The sequence below is a fragment of the Calidris pugnax genome, unplaced genomic scaffold (genome assembly GCF_001431845.1).
Source record: "Calidris pugnax isolate Ruff unplaced genomic scaffold, ASM143184v1 scaffold8, whole genome shotgun sequence".
Classification (NCBI taxonomy): domain Eukaryota; kingdom Metazoa; phylum Chordata; class Aves; order Charadriiformes; family Scolopacidae; genus Calidris; species Calidris pugnax.
The window spans coordinates 16,271,108-16,295,274 of NW_015090830.1; the positions used below are offsets into that span (position 1 = coordinate 16,271,108).

The 24,167-nt window shown below is 41.3% G+C and overlaps 1 protein-coding gene across 4 annotated transcripts in view; it reads left to right on the forward strand.

The window, feature by feature from the left end:
• The window catches only part of FARS2 (phenylalanyl-tRNA synthetase 2, mitochondrial), a 245,632-nt gene extending 223,609 nt beyond the window's left edge, over positions 1–22,023 (forward strand). For all 4 annotated transcript variants that reach the window (XM_014940922.1, XM_014940919.1, XM_014940920.1 and 1 more), the window contains one exon: positions 21,691–22,023. In XM_014940922.1, coding sequence (XP_014796408.1) covers positions 21,691–21,829 — 139 coding nt within the window. In that variant the 3' untranslated portion in view covers positions 21,830–22,023. The remainder of the gene's footprint in view (positions 1–21,690) is intronic.
• The last annotated feature ends 2,144 nt before the right edge of the window (positions 22,024–24,167 follow it).

Here is a 24,167-nt window from a genome sequence, read left to right on the forward strand (position 1 = left end):
ATGGCACCCAAATCAGTGAACTAAATCAGAGGATTGATCTAGCTGAAAACCTGTCTTTCAAAAAAAAAGCAGGGAGGGAGGGTTGTGCTTCATCCGCATGGGTGTCATTTGTCTGCATGACCGGCTGTGTGGCCACAAAGCAGGGCTGGTGCAGCCCCAGGAGTGAGCAAGGCAAGGGCTGCTTCAGCTGCTGTGGCTGTTGAAGACCTTGCTGCCTGCTCTTTCCAGTGGAAGAAGCTGTGGCGTTTGCTGTGGGAGCTTTGGAGGATATCTAGGAGGGAAGTCACACGGATGCCCTTTACCTTCTCTTGGAGACTGCCCTTTTCATGCAAAAATAGTTGGTTACTTCCTTTCAATTTTGCAGTTTAGACTAATCATGTTTGTGTGTGGACCTACTGTTCTCTTCACCATGATGAATGATGGGAAACAGAGTTAATTTACCTGTTAAGCTTGAGGGTGACGGATGAACTGCTAGGCATTGCTCTCAAGTCTAATAAAGTGCCCATTTAGTCTGCTTAGATGTTCCATAGTAGACTGCTTTATTCCATATTGAAATATCTGATGAGGAGGAGATTTAAACAGGTAAGATATCACTTCAATAAATATATTGTAAAGCATTTATGCACAAAGTTTTACCCTCCTTATTTTCCAAGGTTCATAGTAGGAGTTTTGCCTTAGTTTTGCCACTCCATACTGCCAGATTACATAAGAATTGAGCAGTCCTGCAGCAGGACTACGGGTATTCACAGAGATGGTCCCTCACATGAAATTGAGATATGTCAAATGCTTATATTTAATTCTCCAAGAATTTCAGAGCTCTTTGTTGGACAGGAGCTTCTGCTGCATTGAGCTTCTTAGGAAAGCTAAGTGAGGTGCCTGTATCTCTCTTGACATGCAAAGAGGTTGAATGATTCATTGAGTGACATTCAGCAAGTCCTTGTCACTCACTGTCCTTCTCAGCCCTGCTTCCCTTTCTGATACCCTGCCATGGTCAGAGACGTCTGATGTTTGTCAGAGATGAACATGTTAGTTTAGGCAGGCCAAGCTGCTATAAATAAAGTATGAACTTGTAATTGGAATTGATCCGATTTTTGTAGCTGAATGAATTGCCACCTCTCTTCTCATCTGCATAGGTGGGAAGTTTTCACATTCTTAAATATTTTTTACTGAAGCTGTTTAAGCTAACATATTTTATTCTATTGCTGGTATGGATAGAAACATGGACGTGGTTGCTTTCAGCAGTTCAGCTGGTGAGTGGTAGCTCAGTAATTCCCTGTAGCTCAAGCATCACAGTATGTGAGTACACTTAAATTTCATTTTGGCATTGTCTGTAATTCTTCAGATACTCTTCTTGCTTTCTATCAAAAGATCAACTAGTTCTTTCTGTTGGTGCTGTGCAACCTTGAGCCTGCTTTCATTGCTGCTTTCTACCTCTTAAAACCAAGTGTGCCTAGCTTCTGCTTATTCAAGAAAGCAGAGACAAGGCAGGCGTGCTTGTCCTGAATAGAAAGAGCAAAGCTAGTGAACATCATGGTTACTGTGTGTGCATAGGTATGTTTATAACACTAGAGAGGGTAATTTTCAGCAAGGCACAGGTTTGGTTCATTTCCTGATTAAAACAAATCTCTATGATTTCATCCTGGTCCATCGAGTATTTTAGCCATCGCAAGCCATACAATACTTCAACTGGGATGTCTGTAGCCCAGCAATGTGATGCAGAGGGGGATTATGCCATAAGCCAAATTTAGCTGTGATGATCATTTGCCATCAGAATTTCAGTATGGATGGGTCAAGTTCATCTAGATCAAGTTGATCTTTTGTGGTATTCTGTTTGAGATATATAATAGGGGAAAAAATGTGCCCTTTTTCAAGAGTCCTTAAAAGGGTTGGAAAGTAAAAAAAAGGTACATCAAAGCTGCTATTGTTATGAAGCTGAAAGAGAGGTGCCAAGTACAAACACAGCAGAGATGGAATTGGGAATCCTCTCCAAGCCTGTCCTGTGCTTCTATGGTTTGCCTGATGTTTCCAGGGGGTTACAAGTGAGGGTGACTATAAGTGAGGGTGACCATGAAGTTGGTACCTCTGTGCTGAAAGTAGTTTTCAGGCAGTTTTTACAGCTCCTTTCGTTTGAATTTCCCAAGTAACTTCAGTTGGCTCCGTGTATAGGATTCACAGCTCAATGCCAGCAAATGCCAAGCCAAAAAGAAACCAGAAGGAAAAAAAAAAAAAAAAAAGAGTGAAAAGCTAGAAAAAGAAGACTGAAAATGAGAGTAGTTGCTGTTCAGAAAAAAACCCAACCAAATGCAACCACAAAATCCGTAAGGGCAGTAGAGTGACTGTGTGTAATGGTCATGATCATTGCACTGCTCAAGACAACACTGCAGTTGGGAGTAATGTTCCAATTCTTCTTGTGGTGAGCGAGCAAGGACGTATTCAGAAGGGATGGTCATTTTGTATGCAGTGCTGTCAGTGTCACCTTGGAGGAAAATCACTGGAGAAGCTTATGCGTTAGTAGATGTTCTTCCCCCTTCCAGTTTGACTGGCTTTGTCCCCTTTCTCCATGCTATAGGGGGGCTGCGGAGCCCACCTTTCCCCCTTTGCAGCGGAGGGAGTGAAGCAGATGCGGCTCCCCTCTGCCTGGTCCTGCACAGGGCAGTAGGTGCCACACAGCCCCTCTGCTGGGAGCCATCATCTCCAGGAACCCCAGCACTGCATCCCTCTGGATCCCTCAGTGCCGCTGCCTGGGAAGTGCCGACTGCTGAGATACTGAATATTCAAGCTAAACTCAGTGGCTTAATACAAGGGTGAGAAATCATAAAAAGGAGTGCTCTTTGCCATCTCTGCCTCTCTCTCTTACAATGTTTTTCAAATGGCTGAGTTGTGCCAAAAGATACAAGTTGTCTTTGAAACAATTTTTAAGTGTAAATGTGACATTTCCTCCACTAATCACACTTTCTTCAGGTGGAAGATAATAGAGTTGTCTGACTAGCTCAGCCCTGGGTCTTCGCTTGAGTAGTTACTCCAGAATAAATTATATCCATAGTGGTGGTTTCGTAAGTTCTTCTCTTTTTTGCGTTAAGCGCTGAGCTCATTTAGCATCTCAGTTTGAATGTGAAAATATTCTAAGAGGTGAAAGATCAGTGATTTATATGTAGTATCCAGTATCCTTCTGCCCAGTCCTTATTTTGCTTTGAGTTGATTTCATAACAGATACATCAGTGCAGAGAACATACCATATTTTTTCCCCAAAACATTAAAAATCCATGCCAATTTCATGCCTGCTAATTCTCAATCACAGGGCATCTTTAATTAAAAGATAAATGACAAAATAATGTTAGTGTTGATGGTATAAAATTGCAGCTAATTATTTTTTATTATTAATTCTTTATTCTTGGAAATCCATATACGTGTATCCTCATTTTCATCTTCTTTAACCAGAAGCAAACCACTCAGTGTCTCTAGCCATATGGATTTCATATGCCATTCAGAGCAACCCAGTCTTATATGGTAATGACTCAACAATTTACTGAATCCAGTTAGCAGCTTTATAGATCGTTACTCAAAGTATCTCATAGTTAAGTTTCATAACAGGCCCACTTAGATTATCTCTCATCCTCCATGTAACTGTTCATTAAAGGCAACCGTGCCTTCTATCAGCAGAGTGATTCACTGTTAGTATTTCTTTCTCTTCATCTCCACGCCCTACTTCTATCCAGCCTTGCTTCCTAATATCCTAAAATCAAACAGCAGCTTGGGCTGATGTCTCACAATACAGGGGAGTAGTTAAAAGCAATGGTCTTGAACAGATTCATCTTTAATGGAAGTAACCTCTTAAGCATTGCTTCTTTATTTGATGGAATACTAAAAAAGCGAGCTTACAAGCACAGGTCTCTCTTTCCAGGATATTATGTACGTTTGCCAGAAAAGAGAACTTGGCTTGCATAGAATGAAATTTATGCTGGAGCAGAGGTCCTACGAAGGACCCTACACACATAAGATTGGCTCAGACCACTGAGCTCAGGCTTAACTGGTGCCAAAAGAGTTTGCACTCTTGCAAAGTTCAGCTGTCATAGCTGTTTTTGCTTACCTCTTCTCATGCTGTCCTGAACGCATTCATTCATTTCCTAACTAAACTGGTGTATCATCATTTTTAAGAAGAGGATCTGACCAGCTGTTTCTGCTGATCCATTTTAAAAACATTGCCACCCAGGGACCCGTCCCTCTTGTTTTGTAAAACGTCAGCTAAAACCTTAGTTGGCAGAAAGAGATGTCATCCCATTGCCTTCAGTTGGAACAGGTCAGGCAGGAGACTGGACTCAGCAGCGTTTGGGGACAGCCAGATGGGTTTTCTTCCTCCTCCTTGTGTCTGAGTCTCATTTTGAACATAATGTATAACATGTTTTCACATGAACTTAGCAGAAAAAAAGGAGAATGCGCTTTAGAGCCTGCGTGGATTCAGCGAATTACCAACTTGTGATTTTAGCCCCTGTTTCCACATGCGTTTCTGTTGGCAGCATAAGACTTAGTTTGTGCTGTTCTCACCCCCGCACTGTGCTGGCACAGTGACTGGTGTAGCCATCCAGTGAACCAGATTGGGAATCTAAGTCTTTTTTTCTTTTCTCTCCCTGGTCATTTTTCAACCACATCAGCTCGCTAGTATGGTTCATCACCTATGGAGCCACTCAGGCAGATGTGCTGGTTTAGTACATTAGGGCAAATCTAAGAAGCAGGGAGAAGCACCTGGAGACAGGATTGGAGAAGGAATTGTGCAAACAGCGCTGCTGCTCAGTTTTATTGACTCACCCATGTGCTACTGAAATGCTCACCCAGTATTTGGGGAAAAGAAAATAGATACAGATTGAATCTTAAAAAAAAGAAAAGACTCAAAGATTGATCCAACACAGTATGGATCTAAGCATGGGCTTTGTAGGTGAATGCTAAGCCTGATCCAGATTCTTTCATTGCTTTCCTGTGGAGTTTCTGTGATGTGTTGTGGGATATACAGAATCAGAACTGAGATCTGTTGAGATACAAGAGACTAAGCTTGTCCCTGCCAGTGCAGATGTGCTAGCAATATAAGAAAACTCTCATCCAGCTTTGAAGTGCTTATAAATGTTTTGACTATCCCATCACTATCCACGTCCCATGCAACCCATGCTTTGGACTGATGCTTCAGCTTCTGTGGTGGGTTTATCCTAGTGAAGGGTGAGATCATTTTAACCTTGCCTCATGTGGATGCTGAAGTAAAATCACAATAGCGTCAAATATCATGATACTGATTAAATCCTGTGGATGAAAAGTGTGTGGGTTTCAGGAGTGGTATCTGCAGATGTCTCCCTCCTTTTATCTACTTCTTGCTGCCCAGCAATCTGATCTTACTGGGTTGTCCAAACTGTGTCTCTGTGTCTTCACCTTTTGGTAGAGGCTACAGCGTAAGATGTCACAAAGATTTTGTAGTCTCCTTCTTCTTTATCTTTAAGGGCTACATCTCTTCCATTTTAAGGAGGTATATTCCCTCACTGAATCCACACACCCAGCACCTGTGGTTGTTCAACTGTCTCTGCAGAGAGATGGTGTCGCTGGCTGGAGAAAAGAGTTTGTGCACGTGACTGCAGTGGAGAGACACAGTGGATGCAGATGATTCAGAAGAGAACACGAGTAGCATTGTGGGTGCCACTCAGCAGTGGGTGCCTAATAATTTTCATAGTTTTTGGTACTGTTTCAAAATACAATGTGGGAACACCAGCCACCTTGGTTAGGTGTGACAAGAATTAGGCAAAGTTTGTTCCCACAAACTCTGCTGATCCTGATGGTGTGACCTCCCAGTGACACTTGGCGAGGTGACAGTTCAGGTGTAGCTACCTGTAATCTCAGAAGGAGCATCTCCTTCCTTGTTTGTTACTGTAGTTCAAGTTAAGGAGATCTACTAGCAGAGATGGTGGTGTTTGAGGTCATACCACCAAATTGTTGCACCTCATGTATAATAAATACCAGTCTCTTCTTCTATAACTCTAAAGTCAGTAATGTAAGAATAATTTGAGTTCATTTCAGTTAGCTATCTGGATTAATGCTTGCTGTTTACATGCAGCTGTATGCAACCTTACAAGTGAGGCAGGTATGTGGAACTGTTGGTGCAGGATCCTGTGGCATGTATAAGTCTTTCTGCTGTGACTTAGACAATCGTGTCAAGAATTTGATTTTTTTTTTTTTTTTCTTGAGGAGGAGGAGGGAGAGTATACTTCTTAAATCTCTTTAAAGAGAGTCTCCAGTTCAGGCAACAACAGACTGCAGTACTTTCAAAGTAGTACATGCCCCCATTAAGCCATTCTTCGTTACTGTACAGGCATAAGTCATAAATAGTTTATTTGTTCCTTGGCAACTTCATATTTCATGTAAGAATGAAAGAACACATATGCAATGGAACTTTTATGAGATCAACATTTGATCCCTGAAAAAGATTTAATAAACATCAATATTTTCCCAAAAATGGTGATCATATCAGTCCAAGGAAACTTGCAAAGGTTAATAAAAAACCAGCCTTTGCAGCAGTGGCTGTGAATGTATATATACACTTACATGCACGTATTCTTATACAAGTACATGGGGTTACTTTTCCTTGTAGCAGAGTCGTGGCCTCTCATTCTCTGCTGCAAAAAGGCAGTGTAGGGAGATAAAATGAAAGGCAGCTCCTTCCTTGCAGCTATTGCATACATAAGGAAGAGTTACAAGAAGTGAATACAGAGCAGCAAGTGAGCGAGGATGGGGAGGGCAGGATAGTACAAGGGAAACGTGGCAGAGCATTATATTGAGACTTCTATTAGTTTCTATGTATTTCTATTATGAGATTACCTGATCTGCAGTATGTCCTTAGACATGTCGTTTCCTCTCTATTTTTCAGTCTCTCTACCTGCAGCAGCATAAAGTTAATTGGCTTCTATGTCAAAAGGCCACAGTCCCCAGAGCTGTCGTCCTTCTCAGGGCTAACCAACCTTCATTCAGGGAACGTTGTCTCAGATGTCTCCTTCTCCCTGGACTTCCCCAAATTGCCTTGGGGTGCAGATTTCCAACAGGCTTGTTTGCAATGTTGTTTTGTTAGAAGAAAGACTTCATCCTTATTTTCAGATTGCCTGGGGTTCAACGTGAACTTGGAAAGCTGAAAGCAAAGGATTAACTTCTTGATATAAACTCAGAAAAGCATAAAAGAGAAAGATGCAGTTCAGCCTATCAAGGATATGCAGCATCTTCTGTGGCTGTTCCTTAGAGCTTTTCTAACACATCTCAGCCTCGAAGCAAAGGATACAAGCAGCTGAGTGACATTGTCCCTTTGGGATGCTGTCTGTATTACAGAGTGGACTTTTCTGGGTTTTTTCTTTGGTTTTTTTTATTGGCTTTAGGCAGTGATAAGTAACTCAGCAACACTTTGCTTTCCTATCTGCTGTATTTCAGCATTGGCCCATACGGCTAATGAAAGGGTTGCTGGCCTAAAGAGGTTACATCACTTTCAGGGGATTCCTTTGCCCTCTCAGTCTGTTGGTCTCTGCTGTTCCCCTTCAAAAGATTTAGTCTGTTTGCTTTACTTCCTGGGAATCGAGTGTTTGTAACAACACAGAGCTCTTTTGCCACATGTAGCAGCAATAATTTGCATTTCCTACCTTCTTGGCTTCCTGAACTGGGCTTTTTTCTCCATTCCCTTTTAATGCAATGCGATAAACAAATACATGATGTGTATTCAGTTGGAGCTGGAAAGAGATGTCTTTGCTACTCAAGTAACTTCCTGCATTTTAAAGACCGTTACATTATTTTATGCTAAAGAGTTGAAGAGTACTGCCACCTAGTTCATCCTCCTACTCCAAAACAGGATCAGCTCTACTTATAGCATTCCTGACAGACTCTTGTATAACCAGTCCTTAAAGATTTCCAGCAATGAGGACCCCACCGCCTTTCCAAGTGAATTTTCAAGTTGAACATTTCTGCCATATGAGCTCCTTACTTCCGTCTCCTGCCGCTTGTGAATGTTGATGAACAGATTATTATCTAACTCTGTGCAGCAGCATTTTATGTATTTGAAGGGCGTTTTCATGCTCTCTCTTCTTTAGGCTGAGAAACCTGTGTTCTCTCTGTCTTTCGTTATAATTTGTGTGATCTAGAGATCTGCTTGTTTTCATTGCTCCCTAGAGATCTGCCTTCCAGTTGTCTCTCATCTTTGTTGAGGTGTGGAGAGGGTACTTCAGCTGAGCCAGGAGCAGTCTTGAGTAGGGCAGAAGGATGTCACTCCGGCTGCATTCCAGCAGTTCATCCCAGAGTGATGCTTGCTTAGCTTAAAGCAGCACAGCAACATCATGGATTCATCTTCAGCTCCTGATTCTGTGCGATGCTTAGATGCTTTGTGCAGCACTGCTGTATGCCCAGTTGTTCCTCATCCTCCATGCACACAGCTAGTTGGTTTTGGTTAGATACAGAAGCTTACACTTGTCCTGGTTGAAGTGTATCCTTCAGCTTTTTCAGTCAAGATTATTCTAATCTTGTCCTCTGTTATACTTACTCTGTTACCCAGCTTAATGCAATTTGCCGGCTAACAAACTATTATTGTTTGTTATTAAAAAACCCCTATTCCATTAATGAAAATATTCCATCCTACAGGAGCCAGAATTAAAAAACCTACAAAAATAATCCTTCAGATTAGCTATGAGCTGTGGATAACTGCTTCCAGAAGCAGCAAATTATTGGCAGCTACTCCAGCCATTTGGAATATCACCTTCTAGTGGTAATCTTATTGATCACCGGTTTTCTCACCTACCTTCATGCAGCTCCCTCCAAGGTGAAACATTTAGGAAGACAGATTTTTTTACTAAGTAGCTTTACAAAACCGGATTTAGCATTTTTCTTCCTTTTTTTTTTGTTATAACTTTTAAAAAATATTACTAAGACCTTTCAATTTTGTCTGAAACTGCTTGCAACTGCCAATGGATCCATGTTTTGTGGCATATTGATCTTAGACCATTTTTTCTTATCTGGTTTAGCTGACTACGCATATATGTGCCATATGCAGATACACACCCCCTACCCACGCACCTGTCCCCCATGGTGTTTGCTACTTCCAGCAATTTATTGTTACATTTATTGATTCTTGATTTATTAGCCTGTTACCCGTAATAGAAGGAAATTGTTGACTAGATTTGCTCGATGCATCCATCTTTTCTATTTTTTTTTATCTTTTTTATTTCTATTGTGTGCTTACAAGTGATTTGGTTATTGGTTATCTGCACCAGAGCCTTTCTGGGAATTTAAAGTAAAAGTAAATGGCATGTAGCTCCTATGGCTTTATAGGGCTTGGGTGTTTTTTTTCCATTTTCAAAAATAAGCACTTTGTTTGACCTTTTCCAAACATTTGGTACCTTACTTGTCTTCCATGAACTCTCAAAGACAACTGATAACAGCTCTGAGATTTCTTCTGCTCATTCCTAAAGTATTTTAGGGCAAAGTTCATCACTTGGACAATTTGAGAACATTTGATTTACTCTAGTGCTCCCTGTGTATTCCCTATTCTGGGCTGAAATCTTATCCCTTCTTTGCTGGTATTAATTTCTGCTAGGGAGAGGATAATTTGGCCTTTTTTAGTAAAGTCTTAGCAAAAATGCTATTTTGATTTTCTTAGTGTAAAGAAAGTCTCAACGGCTTTCTTTCCTTTCTTGAGCGGCAGACTAATAATTTCATTATACCTATGGAATGATGCATCTCATTTTGTGGCCTGACTGTTTAGTCTTCATGCCCACATGGTGTATTATTGCATGATGTTCATATTATCATAGCGTAGGAGGTGTTCACTATGCATACATACTATTACATTCACATTTTTCTTTTCATTTGTCATTTCATAAAGAGTAGCCATAATATTAAGGATGCAACATGCCAAACATGGCAGTTACAGTTTTCCAAACTAATGCTCATTTTGATAGCTGTAAAAGTTCTTGCCAGTGGACCTGATTGGTATGTGATGTCATCATTTGGCTAGTTTCAATAGTGCTGTGATGTTTTCCCCATCATTATATTCAAAATAACCAGGCAAGCCTCACCTACAAGACACGGGTTCTTGATCTTCCCAGATGGGAACCAGCAAGAGAAACAGTTAACAGCCAGACAGTTTCCTGTGTGTTAACAGTAGTTTAATCTGCTGGCCACTAGTTATCCTTACTTTGAGGACTTTTTCTGAGATGTCTTCCCAAGGCAGCAACTGTCAGAAAAGCAATGAGAACAGGTTTCTTGTGACTGTCTGTGTGGAACCACACTACCCTAGGGGAGGGAAAGCGGGGAATTTCTACATCTCCAAAACAAATCCAGTTAGCCAGATTAAAGCTCATAAAACCTGACAATTCTGAGAGGAAAAATAACGTATGGACTGGAAGGAGGTAGAAAACAACACTTAATTGTGCAAGCGTCTGCAGAATTTCCACCAGGTTTAACAGATACTGTAAGCAGTCCCGTTGAGAAACCCCCTGCATTTGCACACACAGAGGTACAAATGTTTTCAAGTTAACTTCTAGTGCTGCCGGCTGCCCAGAGGGGCAGGTGCTTTTAATTTGTTGCTTTTGCACAAAAAGGGCAAGTGATTTCTTTTAACCTGTGCTTTCAGTTTTTAAGTCTCTCTTGTCTTCTGGTCTCCAGTTAACTCATCTCTTCCCGTTCCTTTCATCTTCTCCCTCTCCTGTTTCCTCCTGATTTGGGATTAGTTTGTCTTGTCTTTGGGATTTGGTTATCTTGATGTTAGCTCTCCATTTTTCCCTACCCCTAATTGCTTTTTCCTACCATAACCTGTTTTGTTTCCAGGGCTGCTGTACAATTTGCAGAAAAGAAGGGTGACCAGATGCAGAGGGGGTGGAGGGGGAAGAGTAACTTGAAAGAATGGTAATTCAAAGGGTAGTTGCCTTTGTATTTGATACTACTCTGTTGTAGTATCCATGCCCCCCTCTGTCATTGATTTGCTGGGTGGCCTTGGAATAATTATTTAGGTTCTTGATCTGAGTCCAGAACCGTGTCCTTCTTTACCTCAACTCTCAGCAGGTGTAAAGGGCACTTGAGCACCTAGCTCCTGGACGAAAGTCCCTAATCTCAAGGATAAAATCTACTCAAGTACCTGAAACAGCATCCAGTCCTTCCCATGCACTTGTCTGCCACCTAACTTTGTAGGCCCTGATTTCTTCTGGTGCTCAGTGGAGATACTTCTAAACTGGCTGTCACTCCCATCCATCTTCATTTCATAGGCGAACAAATTGTTTTAAATTCTCATATAAGTTCACTTTTCACTTGATTATGAAATATGTTTTAATTTGACAGCAATGTTATTTTTAGTAATACTTTTTGTAGCCTTTAGTATTAACATCTAGTTGGGGGAAAAAACTGCTAAATATTTATACTTCTCTTCTTTGATCTTTCACTCAGAAGAACTGAAAAGGTATCACACTTAACATTTTTACTATAAATATTTTAGATAGCATTTGAAAGAGTCCAAATTCATCTCTCGTGTTGGATTTGTTCGGATTATTGAGATAGGTTGTCACTCTTAAGTGCTTCCAGATGGCATTTCAGTTGCCAATGCTTGGAAACTTTTGAGTGATACTGCTGTGTCTAATGACCAGTGATGGAATCATTAATATTGCTGTCAGACAGAAGTAGGACCAGCGCCTCTTCCATCCTCTTACTTGCATGGAGTGGCTTAGGGGGAGGTAAATATAATGTCTTTGCACAAGAAGCCAAACAACTCTGCAAACACAGTGCATCTTCCAGAGTTACTCTTTGCAAACAGGTTGTGTCCCTGACCGCTCCAGTACTGGCCGGTCACCCTGGAAAGGCACAAGATGTTGTGAAAGAGGTATCTAAGTCATGAAATTATGCCAGAGCCACAAAGCCTGTTGCTGCTGAGGCTTCCTCATTCTCCTGTTCAGTTACAAGAAATTTTGGAGGCCAAGAGAAATGTGGAAAAAGTTGGAGAGCCAGCAATGACAGAAACTATGTTGATTTGTTGTGGTTTTACTCACTGAAAATGTAAATTTTTCTGCAAGAATTTTCTGGCTAGCAGCCAAAGCACTTCAGCAGCCAGGACTTCCAGGTATCGCGTGCTTCTGTTCTCCTCAATATGCTCTGATTCATCATCAGCTATGTCAGCCAAGTTTCTTTTCCAGAAAGGGGAGTGATCCATCATAGGAGTTTTTGGCCATGGCCTCTCATGGGAAATGTAGTCCTGCCATGGGTTCTGAACTACACAGCGAAGGAAAAAGTGAAGGAGCTTAGATGGCAGTTCCCATGAGGCACAATATCCAAGTTATTTTATTCTTTTGTTTGCTGGGTTGATGAATGTTTAAGACTCTAGTGGTCAATTTTTAAATAACAAATAACAAAAAGTAGTATCCTTTGCATTTTGTTTTGGTGAAAACATGATTAGATATTGAAAAACATTTGGCACTGAATATTTTCAAGCAAACCTAGGGAAAGTGAAGCTAAATAAAACTCTGTGCTGTACACAGAACAGGTATTCTGACCTGTCTGATGCTGATACTATTGCCTTTTCCCTCTTACTTTCAGCATTCAATTGTTTTTCTATGTTTACTACATAAAATTAAGTCTCTCAAGTATTTTACCAAACAACCTTCTCTCGTTTGCCACTGCACCTGCAATGGGTAGAAGTTATTTCACTGGATTTTGTATGTGTGCTTTTGTATCAGAAAGTTTGCTTTTTCTTATCTTTATTCCACCTGTGCAGCCCTTGTGTCTGTCATAGTGATAACCCTGAAGAAAAAGTAGGTTTTTATACTGTATTCTGAGCCTCACAGGCTTGCACACATTCTGATCTTTGTGTGCATGCCCACTGCATGGCTTGCTTTTGTTCCTGAAAGCCTCAGCCTCAGTCATTTGAGAGACTCATGCTCTTAAAAGCACATAGTGTTGTATCTATCTGGCGTGGTGAGTGCTCCTGGGTTACTGTGCTGACTGCAAGGCATGTCTTTAAGATATTCAGCCTCTTGCCCACTCGTGAACCTTCCTGGGTTTAGAGCAGGATTTTGAACTCTCTCACGAGATGGAGTGAGGCCCAGTGTGAACTGAGAGCACAGAGTTTGTCTTACAAGAGGGACAACTCTCGGTCACATCCAAGTTTAAATCCATGTGGACTGGATTCCTCAGTATTGGCGTAGATCAGATGTGATGGGAATTCTGTCGCCTGTGCTTGATAGATGATTTTCCCAAAGAGAGGGGGATTCGAGGACAAGCAGTCATCACTGATGTTGGAATCCATCCCTTTGAGAACTGGTTTCATACCAGCTTTACAACCATTGATCACTGCTTTCTTCAAGGAATCAATGAGTCACTGTGTTAAAAGCGAAAACAAAACCCACAATCCCAAACCCCAAGGCTTTGCAGGCTTTTTTCTGGCCTCCCATGGCAGCAAAAGTTTGTGTCACAGTTGGCTTATGATCCTGTGGAGACTTTGGATTTTCTTTGGGTATAATGGAGAATTACATTTTTCTCCTTATTCTTCACCCTAGTGCTATTTCATTGTTGCCCGCATGTAATGTTTTCCATGACTTTTGATTCTGTGAGGCTTAAGAGCTTTTTAATGGGAAGTGCTTGGATCTGAGATGGGTTGACTGTATCGTGTGCTGGTTACTGAGACAACTGTAGCAGTGCACAAGGGAAATACTCTCTCCGTTTCTTGTGTAAGTCGGTCTGTTTACTAGAGTTCCTTCTGCTTGGGAGCTGGTGGAAAAGAGCCCCACGCCGCTCACGTTAGATCTTCTTTTGCAGGCATGTATCAAACAAACCAAGGTGGTCTGTTGAAATGAGAAAAGGTCGTTAAGGGCCAAAGTGCTGGGCCAAAGAACAATTAATTGTTTGAGTTGTTTCTCTAAACTTTTAGTGAGAACATCGCACAGCCAGGAGGCTTTCTTTTTCAGGTGATGCTTATGAATTATTTTTTCAGTATATATCTGTTTGTATCTTTTCCTGTGTGTGAGAAGTTAGATTGAGGTAGAAAAGGAAAATCATGATCAAAACTTTCTAACCAGTTCAGTGTTTTCAGATACTTGACAATGGCTTATATCCTATTTGTAGCTATTTGACAGTGTCTCAGTGACTGAGAAGCTGAAAAGTTTCCAAGTGTTTTCATTTTTCATCTACCTTTCATTATCTTAACTAGCAGGTATTATTTATGTCGTTTGCCACTGCATCCCATACCGCGCTCTTTATCTCTGTCAGTAAAGTGGCTATTAACAGAATTTTTACTTTTTTTCCTACGTTAAGAGAAAAGCTTAAAATGGAATGAATATTAAAGAAAGAATGAAAAGGCCAAGCAGGTTCAGGGTTTGGTATTCAGATACAGATTTCACCAAGTCCAATTAGAAAAGAGCAAAAAGTCCATTACTGTCTCAGTTTTGTGAAATAGAAGAGCAATATTTCAGTCCACCTGTCTGTCAGTGAACATGCATCTCTTTTAAAGTGACCACCAAAAAAATCCACAGTGGTCAAATAATGTAGACAGTCTCAACATGGTTTTGTTGACCTGAACTATATTTGAAGCTGAACTGTCCTTCTGCCTGGTGTCAGCCGCAAAAGATGTGCAACAGAAATGACCATTCCCTGCTTTCTGGGGGTTTAAAACAATTCTTTCTTCTGAAGGTGATCTAGTGTCTTTCACTAGCACCTTAAACAAAAACATGTCCATTTTTTAAAATATGCCGTTGTATACAATATGCTCTTCCAGAGAAATGGAGTATTAGCATTTGAAAGGACTGATGAGAATGCATCTTGGGGAAAGGCCTTTGTTCAGAGAATTACTGCTATATTCTATGTTTATATCACCATGGTAATTGAATTATTTGCCATTGACAGTAAGGTATATAGCACAAGCCTTTTGCCATTTTCCATGATGTGGTTCCTAGCAAAGAGTGCTATTTGTCAATTTAAAATTTATAGTATGACATTTAGCAGTTGTGCCTACTATCATAGTGGTAGATGTGGTTTGAAGGCATGAAACAAAAAGGAAAAGGTAATTACATCTTCTTCTTGCAGTTTAATATTCCTCCCTGCTTCCACTTACAACATGAGCCATTCTGGAACTGTTGGAACCACAAAGCAAAACCAAAGCTCTACACTCTGCATGGCTTTGGCAACTACAATGCTAGTAACGTGAGATGGTATTTTCATTTCTTCCCATCACCATCCCTTTCAGGACATTATTGCAAATAAAATAAGCCTTTATCTTCCCTGAGGTCATTCCATGCATACGCAGAGCATGATGTGATCTCTCTGAAGCGTGTAGTGGTCATTGAGCACTGTATGAAGTTTTACATAAGGTAATTGCATGATTAATCTTTTGGTGGGATATAGGATACAAACTGCTATGGCAGGAATTGGGAGACCCCCCAGAGAACCTCATTAAGATGACTCATTTAACATATAGGGAAAATAATTTCAAATGCTTGCATTACCATGTGTGTAGATCTTTCATTTTAAATAATATTCTGTAGGAAAAGGTGCAATATAGATATGGTGGTGAATAGTACTGCTTAGTTCACTGCTCAGAGTACAAAAGAGATAGTATTCTTTTTCACTCCTTGATGCTGTGGGGGACATAGTCTTCCCTACTTTCCTGTTCCTCAAAGTAAATCCAGCTTTCTAGAAAAATGTCTGATTCTGTATTGTCCTCAGCACATAAGAGCAGGGGTGACCTCCCTACAGAAGTCTCTGTGCTTCCGTGCTTTATTTAAGACAGATGGAAGGCAGTTTAAAAGTGGCTTTTCCCCCACTAACTGCTGCCCCTTTTATCTCCCTCTTCACAGAATGGAGACGTTTTCATTCTTGTTATGGTATTGCATGTGGATGAGACAAAGGCCAATACCGGCCATTTATACTTTAGACAACTGGCTGTCAAATGACCCTGTGTCTTAGTCTTATCTAACCACTGAGACAGGTCTCCAGTATGTTTAGGCATTTTGCTGTTGGTAGCATGTGGGATCAGCTTTCTAGACCAGTTTTATTTTAAAAGTCCTTCAGTGGACTTCCGTGCAGGTATTAATTTTTGTTGCCTAATATGCCCTTTCGCTCTAGCCCTGGTCCCAGCATCAGGTTGCTTTCATGTCAGTTTTATTAGACTAGTGGCAGACTAAGGCCCCTTAATTTCTTCCTGTGCTCAGATACCAGGCTGAAACACCCAAACACATAGGCTGACCTTCAGGTTGTGCCCATGCGGTGAGTCTGACCTGGCAGCGAGCAGCTCCTTGGCACGTGGAGGTGGCTGCCTGCCAGTTCCCAAGAATCACAAGGCAAAGCTGTTTTCTCCTAAAAGAAAAAAAAGTATGAAAGAGCATTAGACATAGTTTCACTCCAGTGTTTGTTCACGGACCGTGTGCTTGTTTCCTCCGGCGGCATCAGAATAAACCCCAATTTTCCTTTGCTCTTTGAGCACCGCTCCACTGTATTCCCTGCCTTTCATTACCTGAGAGCCGCAGGCTGGTGCAGAGGAGACTTGTGACACTGAGAGCTGCTGAAGCCTAATGGGAGAGGAGTCCGCGTGACTGCGAACTGCATGGCCTCATCTGGTGGTGCAGTTTAGGTAAATAAAGCCCAGTGCGCTCACTGGTAAGATTCTACTTTTTATTTTTTTTTTTTTTTTTTGGTTTTTTTTTTTTTTTTTAACCGGGCAAAGCTGCTGTTCTAGGTTTTTGGCCTCAAATTTTCTGTTGCTCAGGATAGAGAGCTACTGCTTCTGTATCATCGGGCTGCAGCATAACAGGCAGGAGAGAGTTCATTATGCATTAGCAGAGCCATCTTTAAGGTAGACAAACACTCTGTGACTCTGCAGAACAAAAGGAAAGCAAGAAAGGGAATCGGCAAACATGTATTATTTGCTGATAATAATTGTTTCCAGTTGCAGCTGACAGCAGTGATTAATCACATTGTCTTAGTTTTTTGGGGGGGAATATTAGAAGTACTCTTCCCCGTCTCCCTTGAAAAGTTAGCTAATTCTACTCTCAAAACAGTGCTTAAGGTTTTGAAACGTGCATGTACCTTTTATTGAAATAGCATTTAACTATTCTACCCCTCTTTTCTAACTAGAAACAAAGATGCAAATAAACCTAGTTAAAAAGTGGGAGAAAAATGTACCACACCAGCCACATAAGTGATCCATAGCCTGCCGTGTGTATTAGTAGTTACATCATTTTTCATCTATAATTAAAAATAGATACATTACATTTAACGCAACCCGTATTTTATTTTTCTTGCACCAATGCTTAACTTCAGCTGCAGCTAAAAGAACTCTAGTCCAGTGGTGCTCTGCAAAACCTCTACTCTTTCCTAATTTAAATGCCTCCTGAAGATGCAGGTTTTCCACAACACCACAAGAAACTATTGCATCCTATTCTGACCTGTTTAATTTGCCTCGTGAATGAACTGCTCACCAGAAGGGAGGGAGGGGGATACCTAAACACATGAGTCAAGAGAAATCATTACCTTTAACTTTAAACAGTGCTGCAGCTGTCCCTACCACAGCTTAAATACATTAAGCCAACTTTTGTTTACATCACATTAAAGAGTGGCAGTGAGTTTTCCATCATGGGATATACTGCCAATGCGTACAAGACTTTAGGATCAGGGCTGTGACTGTACATCTCCTAAACAGATCTTCAGCCAAAGCGATTTGCAAATGTTTTTGTTCAGGTGGGCAGCTGAAGCACTGTTAAAAACTGAAATACTACCAGTTGTAATGGTATTTGTCAGCCTTGTTTTGAAAATTGTTTCTGTTGAGCCCCAATTCATCACCCCTCTCTTACACAAATTTCTCTCTTCCAATGTAGCATCTGGCCAAATCCTTGTTACTCCAGTTACTTGCTTGTCCCAGGTCTGTCCTCTCCACTGCTTTGCAGAGGCGGAAGAGGGCAGAGCAACACCTTCTCCACAGTTACACCTCCCCCTCTTTTCTCAAAGATCACTTTTCTACGGCGTTTAACCTGCACCTGGGGGAAAGCCCTTGGCTGGTTTTTAGCAGTTAACTGCAGTCAGCTTAACACTGTATGAAATGTAGTTTGCCCTTTCCTATGCTAGGCAGATTTAACTTGCTTTATCTTCAGAGCACATAAAAAAGGAGGAATGCCTTAATTTGAAATAACCTTTTTGTTGTAAACTGCAAGTGGGAGCAAGGCAAGCTTCCCATCCACGTTGTGTGGGTCAAAGTTGGTATCAAATAGCTATTATGAGATGAAAACTACCTGTGCCTGTTTCTAGTAGGATTTGAGGTTGAAATGAGTGTCTTGAGAGAGTTACCTTTGTGTATGAGCACAGATAACCTTCGTTTTAATCAAATAGACATAATAAACATGGTTTCTAACATGAAACGATCCTCAGGAGAGAGATGACCCAAAGCTTTCTGGATGCCTTTGTGTGCCATTAAACGCTAGCCGGGGAGACCCTTCTGCCTAGTACTTGATCTTTGGTTTCCCATTGGTTTTCCCCTCAGATTTTCTTTCTTTCACTGGAGTGTTTACCTTTGAAAGAAGAAGCTATGTGGGTTCCATTTGAAACTAAAAATAAAAAGGATGCCATAACTGCCATTTAAATGCAGTAATACAAGCTCTGCAATTGTAGAGATGCCTCTTGGAAGAGCTGTGTAATCCAGCCTGTTTTCTATGGAGAGCAAGAAGGTTTTTTGCTCTCTTATTCAACTTACTGTTGTGCTCCTAGATTTCCATTACCTTGTCTTTGCAGAACTCAGCAACTCTTAAATACTTTCTTTTTTCCCCATCATTCCCTCTTCCTTATTCTTTTTCCCTGTTCTCTTTTGCCTTTTCCTTTCCATAGTAGCAGGGAGGAAGAAATTTTGCCATGTGTGCCTGCTGTCCATCTCACCCTATTTCTCCCCGAGTTTGCTGGGCTGGCCTGGCACCTTGGCTCCACTTTGGGAGTGATGGCCACCCTCATCCTGTGTCTTGGTCCTTCCTCCCACAAATGAAGACTTCTGATGCATTTTGTCCTTGTTTCTCATTTATTGTCTTAGTTTTTGGGGGGGGAATATTAGAAGTACTCTTCCCCGTCTCCCTTGAAAAGTTAGGTAATTCTACTCTCAAAACAGTGCTTAAGGTTTTGAAACGTGCATGTACCTTTTATTGAAATAGCATTTAACTATTCTACCCCTCTTTTCTAACTAGAAACAAGCAAATAAACCTAGTTAAAAGGCGGGAGAAAAATGTACCACACCAGTCACATGAGTGATCCGTAGCCTGCCGTGTGTATTAGTAGTTACATCATTTTTCATCTATAATTAAAAATAGATACATTACATTTAACGCAACCCGTATTTTATTTTTCTTGCACCAATGCTTAACTTCAGCTGCAGCTAAAAGAACTCTAGTCCAGTGGTCCTCTGCAAAACCTCTACTCTTTCCTAATTTAAATGCCTCCTGAAGATGCAGGTTTTCCACAACACCACAAGAAACTATTGCATCCTATTCTGACCTGTTTAATTTGCCTCGTGAATGAACTGCTCACCAGAAGGGAGGGAGGGGGATACCTAAACACATGAGTCAAGAGAAATCATTACCTTTAACTTTAAACAGTGCTGCAGCTGTCCCTACCACAGCTTAAATACATTAAGCCAACTTTTGTTTACATCACATTAAAGAGTGGCAGTGAGTTTTCCATCATGGGATATACTGCCAATGCGTACAAGACTTTAGGATCAGGGCTGTGACTGTACATCTCCTAAACAGATCTTCAGCCAAAGCGATTTGCAAATGTTTTTGTTCAGGTGGGCAGCTGAAGCACTGTTAAAAACTGAAATACTACCAGTTGTAATGGTATTTGTCAGCCTTGTTTTGAAAATTGTTTCTGTTGAGCCCCAATTCATCACCCCTCTCTTACACAAATTTCTCTCTTCCAATGTAGCATCTGGCCAAATCCTTGTTACTCCAGTTACTTGCTTGTCCCAGGTCTGTCCTCTCCACTGCTTTGCAGAGGCGGAAGAGGGCAGAGCAACACCTTCTCCACAGTTACACCTCCCCCTCTTTTCTCAAAGATCACTTTTCTACGGCGTTTAACCTGCACCTGGGGGAAAGCCCTTGGCTGGTTTTTAGCAGTTAACTGCAGTCAGCTTAACACTGTATGAAATGTAGTTTGCCCTTTCCTATGCTAGGCAGATTTAACTTGCTTTATCTTCAGAGCACATAAAAAAGGAGGAATGCCTTAATTTGAAATAACCTTTTTGTTGTAAACTGCAAGTGGGAGCAAGGCAAGCTTCCCATCCACGTTGTGTGGGTCAAAGTTGGTATCAAATAGCTATTATGAGATGAAAACTACCTGTGCCTGTTTCTAGTAGGATTTGAGGTTGAAATGAGTGTCTTGAGAGAGTTACCTTTGTGTATGAGCACAGATAACCTTCGTTTTAATCAAATAGACATAATAAACATGGTTTCTAACATGAAACGATCCTCAGGAGAGAGATGACCCAAAGCTTTCTGGATGCCTTTGTGTGCCATTAAATGCTAGCCGGGGAGACCCTTCTGCCTAGTACTTGATCTTTGGTTTCCCATTGGTTTTCCCCTCAGATTTTCTTTCTTTCACTGGAGTGTTTACCTTTGAAAGAAGAAGCTATGTGGGTTCCATTTGAAACTAAAAATAAAAAGGATGCCATAACTGCCATTTAAATGCAGTAATACAAGCTCTGCAATTGTAGAGATGCCTCTTGGAAGAGCTGTGTAATCCAGCCTGTTTTCTATGGAGAGCAAGAAGGTTTTTTGCTCTCTTATTCAACTTACTGTTGTGCTCCTAGATTTCCATTACCTTGTCTTTGCAGAACTCAGCAACTCTTAAATACTTTCTTTTTTCCCCATCATTCCCTCTTCCTTATTCTTTTTCCCTGTTCTCTTTTGCCTTTTCCTTTCCATAGTAGCAGGGAGGAAGAAATTTTGCCATGTGTGCCTGCTGTCCATCTCACCCTATTTCTCCCCGAGTTTGCTGGGCTGGCCTGGCACCTTGGCTCCACTTTGGGAGTGATGGCCACCCTCATCCTGTGTCTTGGTCCTTCCTCCCACAAATGAAGACTTCTGATGCATTTTGTCCTTGTTTCTCATTTCCAGCAAAGGCAAAATAGTCCCATGAATTGAAAAATAAATGTTTTGCTCTGTTTTGCAGCTGTGTGTTTGGTCTCATCCCCCAGGCAAGAGCCTGGATGGCGAGGCTTGTGAGATGCCCCGTGTTAGCTAGCAACATTGCTCTCCAGTGTACAGAGGATGTGCGGTGTTTTCCTTATGCCCATCACCTCTGGGTGATGGTCTGAGGGGGTTACGTGTGCGCAGTGCTCCCTTGAGGGAGCTCATTAGCACCAAAATGAGAGAGCTGTGGTGTCAGCAGCAGTTCAGTGATGTTAGCATAGCCCTCCTCCTGGGCTTGTTTGCTCTGGTAAGAAGCTACCATACCGCAGTACCAGTTGAGGTCTTAGGTGGACTTCAGCAAAGTCCTCTGCCAAAATTAAAATTCAGCTCAGTTCCACCTCTCCAGACTGTGTATTTTAGCATTAAGGTGATTTTCAAGCAACAGGAACAAAATTAGACCGCAAATAAAAAATGGTCCAGAGGGTAAGTGTTTTACCTCATGTATTTGCATTTGTAGGCACATGTATTTATGAGTCCTCTTTTGGTTTATATTTTGTAGGACAAAGAAGGTCAGCCATTGCTACCGTATCGTTTACCGCCACCCGGAGAGGACTCTAACGCAGGAGGAGGTGCATCGCATCCATCAAGCTATTGAAGAATCAGCAGTTCGAGAACTTGGGGTTGAGGGCAGATTCTAACATAGCTGGTCCAAAGCCCTAATGACAGTTGCTTTTTCTTTTTTTTTGATTTTTCTCTTTTTACTCTTTTTGTCTTTTTGGGATGGGGAATACAGGTAAAGAAAGGGGGTTTGTGACTGAACCTAGCACGTAGAAAATGACTGATAAATGGGCAATGGTAAAACTACCAGATAATAAACATTACTACTGAGAAATCATTGACAAAGCGCTGGCGCTTTATTTTAAGAAATGGGGAAACAGCAGTAATGTAAGATTTCCCTCCTGTTACAATAAGAAATACACTGCCGGGTGGTTTTCTGTGTTGTTAATTGGTCCCTGGGTTCCATTAAACTGTAAATACTTGGCATTATTTCTGTGTTGACAGGATCTTCTGTCCGTATAACAAGTGAAGCAAATCAGAGACACAGATTAGCTCAGAGAAGAAAAACTACTTTATCCTTCCATCCCCCCTCTCATTTTTACGTAAGAAATGGCAGGTTTTGCTTCAAGAAGCCTTCCAAGAAGGTTTCTTGCGAAGTTTGGCTCTCTTGCTTTTAGAGCCCATGGGTATTCCTTTCACCTGCTTCAGAGAAGGCTGGCTCTGGGGTCAGTCCTTGTTCTCTTCAAATGCTGGGTGTTTGGTGAGTCTTTCCTGTTGGATCCCCCTGCTGCCACAGAGCTGAGCAGAGCTGCTTACTGAGGTGCTCTGAGCTGTGCCACCTTCCCTTGTCTCAGTTCTCCTCGCATAGGCACCAGCACAAGGTAAGTCTGTTCCCCTGTCGCTATCAAAGGATTGATACCACATGGGGCAGGATGGTAGAAAAGAGAAACTCTTCCTTACAATGCCCTGAAATGCAGCTGCCTTTATCTCTCACAGTATCTTACTTGCCAGCAGCAGTATCTGCTCAGAAATTTGACCTTTAAGGCAGGATACAAAACTAAAATGGGATCTCCTACTATTTCAGACACCAGTCGCTTTACAGGATGCTTGGCTTTTTCAATGCAGGTTATAATAAGTAAATTCTGGCAGAGGTATGATTCTAGGACCTGTAGAAGTGTTTGAATGGTCTGATAAATACTTGATGAGCTATTGCAGATGCTGATATGGAATATGGGACCTGTTTTTGCTTGTAATGGCATTTCATACAGTCTTGCAGGTCACATCTGGTTGCTGTGCAGGCAACATTCCTTCCTTCAGGGAAGAAGGCAGTAAAAGCGCTGCAATAAACAGCATCTAACACTGATTTATACCTTATCAAGAAACATCTGTGTAGCAGGCTTGTACTCAACCATAAGAAGCCAGTTACTATTGCAGATGTGACAGAAGCAGAGAGCTCATTTTAATTTCATTACTCAACATATTTAGCTGTGTAAACAAATCCTAATCTAAATCACTGTTGTGTTATCCAAATAACTTGATTATGAAAACAATATGCTAGGCTTTTTACAAGGTGAAAAGAATGGATGCCATTTAGGCAACAAAAAAACCTACTTGGTTATTTTTAAACCATGATGTCCTATGATCCATAAATACAACCGAGCCAATTTGATGTTTCTCTGTCTCCTTCATCCTTTTCCTTTTCAGGATTCTCAGTGAGGACCACTGAAGAGGAGGAGCACTGCCCTGAACTGCACTGAGCAGTGATTGTTCCTGATAGATGCTACCACACGGGGCAGCAAATTATGTGAATGTTAATTGATGGGATTGCATATGGTAAAAGTACTAAAACCTGCCTGCTGTATGAAAGTACTAAGTCTCTTGAGAAAACAGGAGACTATCTGGGCTGGAGTAGATTGCGAGATTCCCCTTTTAATTTATTGGTTAGTGAAGTTTCCATTTTCTGCTCCCCAAATCTTTCAGTTCTTCTCTCATTCTGAACATCCAGTTTTGGGGGCACAGAAATTTGGGGAAAGGAGGAGAAAATGGGACAATGAGCCTTCATCACTGCAGCCACAGACTGACATGTCCAGCTCTTCAAGGAAACTTGGATGTTCTTGAATCAGCTGGTCTCTAGCCACTAACATCAGTTGTATTTGACATGTCTGGCTCAGAGCTGTCTGCGCTCTGGTGAGGAGGGGCTCCCGGCAGCAGCCAGCTCTTGGTGGAGCAACATTATTCTTTGAAACACAAAAAATTAACCTCAGGGGCTAATAGCGTAAGGGGGAAATGCAAAGCTTTCCCTGAAGTTGACCTGACACCATGGGATCATCTTCTGAAGTAGGTGTTCTGATAGCGGCAACTTTCAACAAAAATGCAAATCATTAAGGTTTAAAAAAAAAAAAAGAAAAAAAGAGAACAGCTTCTTCGGGAGCAAGCATGGTTCAATTATGTGAAGGATTTTAAGACCTGTAAAATCAG